Below are 8,810 nucleotides of genomic sequence, written 5' to 3'. Positions count from 1 at the left end.
GCCAAATAATGACAAATTGTATGGACAAACATTATTTGCCAAATTTTTTCCAAATATTATTTGGAAAATTTATGGCCAAACGGGCCCTAAGTGAATTCGAATTTAATCTCACCAAGAAAAGATTATGGCTAGAGGTGTTCGTGGTTTGGTTTAAATCGATTATTTAGTAAAATCAATTTAATTAGTTTTTAAAAATTTTAAAATCAAATCAAATTAAATGAAAAAAATAACCATTGATTTGATTATTCTTGGTTTGGTTCAATTTTTTTGATTTATTCGGTTTGAAACTAATTATTTTTTTGAGGACATATGTATCTCGACAAACACAAATATCAAGTTTATGAACAATTTACAAAAAAGTTAATATCAGTTCAGTCAAACAATTAAGCAATATTAGAGTTATCATTACACGAACAAAGTAATTCATTTAAGAAAAGATGTGACTATTTTAAGTGAAGTACAGTAAGTAAAGACTAAAATGAATTTTGATGGACTTGGATTTGAGATTGTTATACTTGAAGTAAAGTGTTGTGCTTGATAAAATGGTAAAGTTAACACTTAATTAAAATTTCACAAAATATTTTAAATTTATTTATGAATAATATACAAATAATTATAAAATTTATACATCAAATTTATCTGTTTGGTTTGATTATTTTTGCGGTCGTTTTTTAGTACTATCAAATTCAAACCATATAATATCGATTTTCAAAATTTAAAAACCAAATCTAACCAAACTAAATAAAATATCAAAACTTTTTAATCGGATTATGATTTAATTCACTTATTAACCATAACCATGAACAACCCTAATTATGACACGTCAATTTTAGAACAAACAATCAAATAGATTATATTACCAAAGAATATTGTGTAATAGATGAACAACTTTTTCATTAATTAAATTTATTGAATTGAGTCTTGAATATGAAAAAATCTTTAATTCAAAAAGTGTTCTTCTAAATATGCCTCTACGAGCGCAAATTAGATTAATTTAATCAAATATCTTGCAAATGTGTTTGCTTCAATATTATTTCCATACAAATTATCACAATTGATATGATATGCTTCTTTATTCATTTTAATTTATCCATTATATTAAAAATAATTCACTTAAGCATATACAAAATAAATATATATTTTACATTTAATATTAATTATCAATTATCTAAATCACTCCTCCTTATTTAAGATTATATATATCATTAATATTAATGTTGTAGTAAAATATGCACTTCATTTATTATTCTAAAGACATATGCAAAGTTATTATGAAATAAAAATGAAGAGAAAAGACATAAATACACCATTGAAGTTGTCCCATATTTTAATAAAGACACCTAAACTTTAAAAGTGTTCTATCACCCCACTAAACAACTATATATCATTGTAAATTGATCATTTTTACCCATTCCCTCATCTATATCGGGCGCGTGTTGCTCACTCCCTAAGATAGAATTAACCCGACCCAACCCTTATCTTTTGAAGAAAAGTCATCTATGTTCTCTTCTCATCACCCATCACCAGATTAGGTAAAGAACTGAGAACATCCATGGAAAAGCCAACGCCCTTAAAAACACACACCCACTTAACAAGACAAGAAGCCTCTCTGATAAGTGAATGCAATTGAAACGACATTATTTTTACTGGGAATCTCCCTTCGTCTTTGTCAGGTTTATCCATTGCATCATTTATTAAATTTAACAGAATGGTGCTCGTTCTCACCATTGTGTCGATAATAATAATCTTCTGGTTAGAGCTTGTATTCTCATCTTGAAGTATGCAAAGCAAACCCAAAATCGAGTGCATTGGTCGTCTCATCCCATTGTTCATTACCTTCTTAAATGAATTCCTTGCATGGCTTGCCTTCACGACATTCTCCTTAGCCTCTTGCAGCAAACCGTTCTCGCTTCTAGTTTCTCCCTTATTAATTGTGACTCTTCAAGAACCGTCGCATGGGATAGGACCACAACCACCTGATCAGCAACTACTTCCACTATCTCCATCTCATTATGGCTTCAATCATCATTTGCACTCGGAATAACCAAAACTAAAATAGCATAACGAGTGTCAACCAACTCAGGCGTCACACCTTTAAAATCCGAAGCAATATACTTGCTATGAAAATCAAAATATTAGGGCTACCACATCTATTTTGGGTTTAACTTGGGGAAGATGACATAAATTGATTAAATAATTAATAATAAAGAAAAGAATTGACATGTTGCACTTTTGAACTGGTCAATGAAAGTGAAAACTGGTCCATGACACGCCTAACGTGCGTGTAAACAACCCAGACAAGGAAATGGATAAAAATGACCCATTTACAACGATATATAGTTGTTTAGTGGGGTGAAAGGACACTTTGAAAGTTTAGGTGTCTTTATGCAAATATGTGACAACTTCGATGGTATATTTATGTCTTTTCTCCAAAATGAACGAAAAAAGTTTATACTCTTATAAATGAGTTATTATATGAAATTTTATTTGCTAGTATAATATTACATATTTGTTCAATTGGTTTAATTTTTTCCAAAAAATTAAAGAATAAGAATAATCTACTCTTCTAATTAAAGAAAATGAAATTGGGTTAAAATTACTCATGAATTATACGAAATAGATCACTTATATCCTTTTTTATATTTTGAGACAAAAAAATGCTCCCGTTATTATTCTAGGAGACCACAAAGTTAACAATTCAAAATTTTAGTGAGTTGTCCACTTGATATTAACCCGTCCACCTAAGTGTTGCCAACTAAGATTTACATAAAAAATTAAACCTTTAGCGGTGACAAAGTCACCACAAAATCCCAACATATCATCCCTAGAGATTTTCATTGAATATAACACTAAATTATGATTTTTGTGTTTTTATCTTCATTGTTTTTAAAAACTTGCAAATATCGAGGAGGAGTTTAAAGACACTTGTTTTATATTTATGTCATATGTAGACGCATAAAATGTACAATAATGCATTATGTAATAGGAGATTTGAGCTGAAAAGTAATTTTGATGATTCTCATAATGATATTGGATGTTTTTAATATTGATAATACATGTTATTTATTTTGCAATATTAGGTTGCAACCGAAAATTATTTATCATATTTTCTTGTTTAAATAATAGGTTTTACTAGCGAATGGATATTGCAGTCCACTTCAAAATATTCAAAATCTTTAGCGGCAATATTTTTGAAATTTTACGGTACACTCATCGCAGCTAAAAAGTGTAATTTTGTTGAAGTAAATCCTAGTTTGCAACACAGAGATGGAGGGTTTAGTCTCATACGACTTACCACTGTCACTAAAAATTGGATAATTAAATGTTGAGGATATTTGTAGAGAATGAAGTCTGTACTTTGATCCAAAACCTTAGTAATGCATTTTTCTTAATGAAAAGACAATCTTACTAGCTCACAAGCACAGCTTCTGCACCAATGAGATGCACATCACATTCCCCTTTAAATACGATATGATACGATGCATTATGACACAACCATCATACAAAGTATAGTGGTTGCTATCTCTGAAGCTAATTAATTATTTTCCACAAAACTACAGAAATCAACTGTATTTGACAACCATGTACATAAAGTGAACAAAAAGATGCATCCATTGATATTTTACCAGAACATCAACACCAACTAGCACTAATAAACTTGTCCAACTCTGCATCAACCTTTCTGCAGAGACAAATTAAGAGTTAAAGGACTAAATGACTTTTCTGAGTTATTGAATATTTAGGAAAAAATAAACAATTGACTTATAGTTGTACAATAAACAGCTACAGAAATAGTGTTGTTTCTGATTCAAAACAAAAAGTTTTGATGCATACCTGATATATTCTTAGACCACATAGTACACAATTAATTACGCTGGTTATGAAGTCGATGTAACATGGTTATCAGAAGGTATTTCAACTAGGGAATAAAATCAGCTGAAATATGAACTAGAGCGTCAGTCTCATTAGTCATCTGGAAGAAGGTATTTCTAAAAGAACTCATTCAGCTTATGTCTTGACACTTAGAGAATGTACTTCCAGCTCTCCAAGACAACATTGCAGGGGGCATGTCTCTTTGGTTCAATAAATCATACACATATAGATTACATAGAGACCCAAGACTCTCATTCTGCTATCCTTAGGCTACTAACATACCATTGTCAGCTATATGATTTAATGCCAATAAATTAGTCAAAATCTAAAATTCGCTCAACACTTTATAATTTTTAAATTCATAGTGCATCATTGCTTCAAATGGAAGATGCAAGGAAAAACATACTTACCTATTATCGCCAGTTGCACATGTACATGTGTATGAACAATACCTACTGCCGCCATACATGGTGGTATGGTAAAGAAACATGCTTTCTAACTGATACTCTTTTCTCCCTTCATAACCTACACAAAAGAATGCAACTGGTAGTAAAAAGATAAGAGAATAGGTGGAAAGCAGATAATATACTAGGACACTCATAGCTAAGAAGCACAATACAAAAGATACTAAAGAAATTATGCCCCCCAGAAAATAATGGAAAGTGTAAGTGATACACTAGCAATAAGCTGCGTCTACAATAGCCAGATTAACTATACACGGGAGTGTGGAAAATCTTGCTAAAGCAAATATATCAGTAAACCTTTCAAGTGCTTTCCCAGCATTACATAGTATAATTCTTCCATTTATAGGGGAAAGAAATTGGTTTCATATTTGATCGATATTCAAACACGTAAACATTTGACTGCCGCCAACCAAGCTCAACCTTGTCTCAACCAATTGAAGCATCACTCTCTTATTACAGAGCCTACTGATTCAACAACTCAAAGAATACAACGAGAAAACAACCATCGAATACAAACATTCACTCTCTCTTTTCGGGGTGAATACAAACATTTATCTCAAATGGTAAGGTGATAGAAGCAAAGATTTGCTCATTCCTAAAAGGATTAGCATATTGAATCAGAGCAAGCTTCGAGTCGGACTTCATAAAACAGCAAACAGTTAGGATAGGGTGCAATGTGTTAAATCAGTCTGGAACTTACAGGCATAACGAGTCAACAACCACAGTAGGAGTTTGAACTCCAACAAGATCTGCTTCAGCCATGAAGATCAGCTGAATGTCATCTTTCCAAATTTGAAAAAACTATTGACAACGATATTATTGGGCAGGAAAAATGACGATAGCTAGACACTATGGATAGCTTTGAATTATCATCACCATTCACTAAATAACTGCTTGCAAACGAACAGGTTGTTAGAATATGGTACTCATAATTTATTTACTTTAAAACAGCTAACATATCTTATATAAATAATAAGATTATACAAAGACTGTACAATCATCCATAATTACAGGACTGTACAGAGACCAAACCTACAGCTCCACTATCATATAGAAGGAGTTTAAAATATCAAAAACTGAATCAAGATCTTCTACACATGTTCCTTTACACCAAAAATACAAAAGTACCAAACACTTCAACTTCATCTTCTGGATATGACTTGATTTATCTTCAAAGCATCTTTTGTTCCTTTCTTCCCATATTGTCCACTAAATAGACGTTGGAATGATCTTCGATCTCTCCTTCTGGCTTGAGTTACCTCTAAGATTATTTTCTTGATGCAACTTATTCATCAGCATTTTTGCTTCTCAACATATAACACTGCCTAATTACTCTGCAGCAGCTAGAGTACTACTTGTTGTTGATCAGCCAATCAAGTCAATTTAAAAAGAACCTATACCTAATGAAATAAGTTTACAAGGTAACACTAACTAGTAAAAATCAAAAGAATAAAGATAAAAGAAAAGTCTGCAGCCTACAAAACACGAACATCGATGGCAATGGAATTTGAGTCGCTTTTTGAGCGATCAAGTTGGAAGAGGCAAACATCGCCTACTTTTAGCTTGTTGCTTGAAAAGAAATCATGCCAGCCTCTGGTAATACAAGCATATAGAGTCTTCCCACCATTGCAAATTCTCAGACTCACAGGACATGATTTACCCGACGGGCCTGTTAACGTCATGGTTGTATTCTGAAAGAGTGCATTTGACTGACAAAACTCTGTGGGTATATGCTGTCATAAGAGCACATTAAAGAAATTTAGGAAAAGATCATATTAAATGTGTTAAGGCACTACAACAAAAAAAAATCATTGTTTGTGTTGACAGAGGTTTGGATAAAAGAAAAGAAGAGTTAAAAGCTCACCATATAAGGAGAACGTTTTCTCACGTTATATTCTTTTATTCTTGCCGTGAACTCAGAACTTCCTTTCATGCATTGGTAGTGAGGTTGATCTCCCTCAACTTTCCTTTTCTCTACAGAAAGTAAGAAATAGAGCATCAAACCCAATAGAAATGTACATTGGAACACTCCTCTAGATTACCCTTCTTTCCACTTTTCTGAAATATTCATCATAGACATGGCTTTAACAATGTTACAAAAGATGAAACTTTTCTTATTCCATATCAGTTTCTTGATTGATATAACAGTACCTTATTTATTTTTTGGACAAGATTGATTGCCATAATAGTAAAACAACTATACCAAGTTAAAGTATAAGCAATAGTACAACTACAAGCATGTTTTCCTTAAATCAGACAACGCATCTGTCCCTAAATCAGACAACGCATCTGTTCATAATACACATTTAAAAAAAAATCGACAATCAAATCTTTGTCTATATCCATATTCAGCTTAGGAATATTAGATTCAACTGTAGGGAAGCAAAGCAAAAGAATCTGGAGATCTATTAAAGGTAAGGTGTTTGGTTGTTGTCCTTGATCTTAGGCAGGGTTATAATTTCTTACTATAAATGTATCAATATGAAAGTAATTTCTATACATCAATAGAGGAAAAATAACAACTTTAGGGAAATTACCTATTCCGGGCTGAGCAGATTTCACCTTTTTCTTTTTCTCCTGGGAAGGTACTACTTCACTCTTCTCCAACAACTTCTTATCACAGCCAGTTGAATCAAGAAGTGTAACACTGAAACGCATATCACCCAAGTGCTCAAACACAGCAAAATCTCCAACTCTTAGGTCATGATTTTGCACAAATTCCTCCCAACCCTTATCAAACGAGATAATGCCCTTCTCGGATCGATTAATTTCAACATTCCATATATCTTTGCCCTTTATTATTGTCCCCTTTTCTAAATTATCCCCTTTTAGCTTCGGAAAAAAAGCTGGTGGAATTGTCTGCAATACCAGGTGAATTGAACAAAAATTGGAATATACTATCAAAAACACCAGAAATTCTGGAAGTTTCTCTTCCGTTCATATAGAAAACTGATACCACCCAAAAAAAAAAAAATTATGAAGAAATAGAAAGAAATGGCAGTAGTATCTTACAAGTTTAGAGTGAAAACCAGGCACCATAACCTTGAAGAAACGTCTGCTAATCGGAAGTTCTGGCGAAGAAGACTGCATCGTTAAATTCGTCGGAGCAATCGATTCCGTCGGAATTAAGTGTGTGAAAAGGATAATGACCGATTAATAAATCAAATCCAGATTTATTTTTCTTATTTTTACCTTTTTAATATTACGTCATCGACTATGGATAACCAGATTATAGTATACTTACATAAATATCAAACTTTAATTTATTACTCATATCTTACTAATTAAATTCATAACTCATTAAGATTATAGTACATCTATATAACTATCAAAAAATATTTAATATCAGTATCTTACTAGTTACTTTTTAAAAGGTTAATTCTTTTTTAAAATATTATATTTTTTTATCAATTAAAATAGACAAATAAAAAAAAGGACAAATAATTAACAATAAAGAGAATAGTAGAGAGTATTTGTTTGTCATTTAGTTGTTAATTCACATTATTGTTCTAGTTTTTTATTCTTTTTTTATAGTTCTTTTCCGGTTAGTCACTGATTCTTCTATTTTATGGGCATTGTGTAAGTTTACATTATTGTCATGCGATTAATTATTGAAGAAGTAATATATTTATTTTATTAGTTTTTTTATTGATTAAATCAAAAATCAAATCGTTAAGGGAAATAATCGATAAATTGGAAACAAAAAAAATCTTAGTAATTGATAATTGATCTAGCATATTTAAAAATTGATAAATCAAGCCGATAGTGAATGAAATCAAACTGAACCAACCAGTACAGACCCTTGGCCGATATTGTTTTATAGTAAAAAGCATGATATAATCTCTCATCAACACTATGAAAATAGTTTGTTTTAGTGAAAAAGACGTAATATAACCCCTCTTTTAACATTATGAAAATAGTTCATGTATATTTCTAAAGTTATAATATATATTTCAGTTATAACAATTATCAATTATGTCCCATTGAGTTTTATATATACTACTATTATAAATATCATCATCAAATTTTAAGAATTAGTACAAGTGAAACAAATCTACACATACTCAATGGGACATGTATACATATATACATTCAGGAGAGAAAAAAAAGTGTGTTTGGAAGGTAAAAAGTAAACCTCTGATTAATTAAAAAAAATATTTGATCAGAGAAACTATCAAAATTATTCCAATTATTTATCCTATCTTACCAAATAAATAAAAATTCATAACAAGAGTATAATACACTATTAAAAAGAAAAGTAAAGCATTTATGGTTTAAACCTTAGTCTCATAAAAGAGTAAACACAAACATGAGTAATCGCGTACCATATTTATTGAGAAATTTGTTGGTCAAAATCATTAGTATCACTAGTAACTATATGATTATGTTTTTACTCGGTCAATATTTCATCACTTCATTAATATTCTCGCAAAATATTATGTAGATATAAATGATGGATTTTTTATTTTATGT

General features: G+C 30.9%; 1 protein-coding gene across 1 annotated transcript; it reads right to left on the bottom strand.

Moving 5' to 3' along the window:
• Positions 1-5,269: 5,269 nt before the first annotated feature.
• Positions 5,270-7,631, bottom strand: LOC101264418 (B3 domain-containing protein REM9-like). Its single transcript, XM_004237693.5, has 4 exons — positions 7,350-7,631; positions 6,875-7,196; positions 6,202-6,311; positions 5,270-6,070 (listed from the first exon to the last, which is right to left on the bottom strand). The coding sequence occupies exons 1-4, from the start codon at positions 7,425-7,427 to the stop codon at positions 5,813-5,815; spliced, it is 768 nt and encodes a 255-aa protein (XP_004237741.1). The 5' UTR covers positions 7,428-7,631; the 3' UTR covers positions 5,270-5,812.
• Between the last annotated feature and the right edge of the window lie 1,179 nt (positions 7,632-8,810).

This window comes from Solanum lycopersicum, chromosome 4 (genome assembly GCF_036512215.1).
Source record: "Solanum lycopersicum chromosome 4, SLM_r2.1".
Lineage (NCBI taxonomy): Eukaryota > Viridiplantae > Streptophyta > Magnoliopsida > Solanales > Solanaceae > Solanum > Solanum lycopersicum.
This window is presented reverse-complemented; position numbering and strand designations above follow the sequence as displayed.

Coding starts and splice junctions, on each gene's coding strand:
- LOC101264418 (XM_004237693.5), bottom strand. CDS start 7,427: ATGCAGTCTTCTTCGCCAGAACTTCCGATTAGCAGACGTTTCTTCAAG. Junction 7,197..7,349: donor CTGGTTTTCACTCTAAACTT/GTAAGATACTAC, acceptor CTGGTATTGCAG/ACAATTCCACCAGCTTTTTT. Junction 6,071..6,201: donor GAAAACGTTCTCCTTATATG/GTGAGCTTTTAA, acceptor CTCTTATGACAG/CATATACCCACAGAGTTTTG.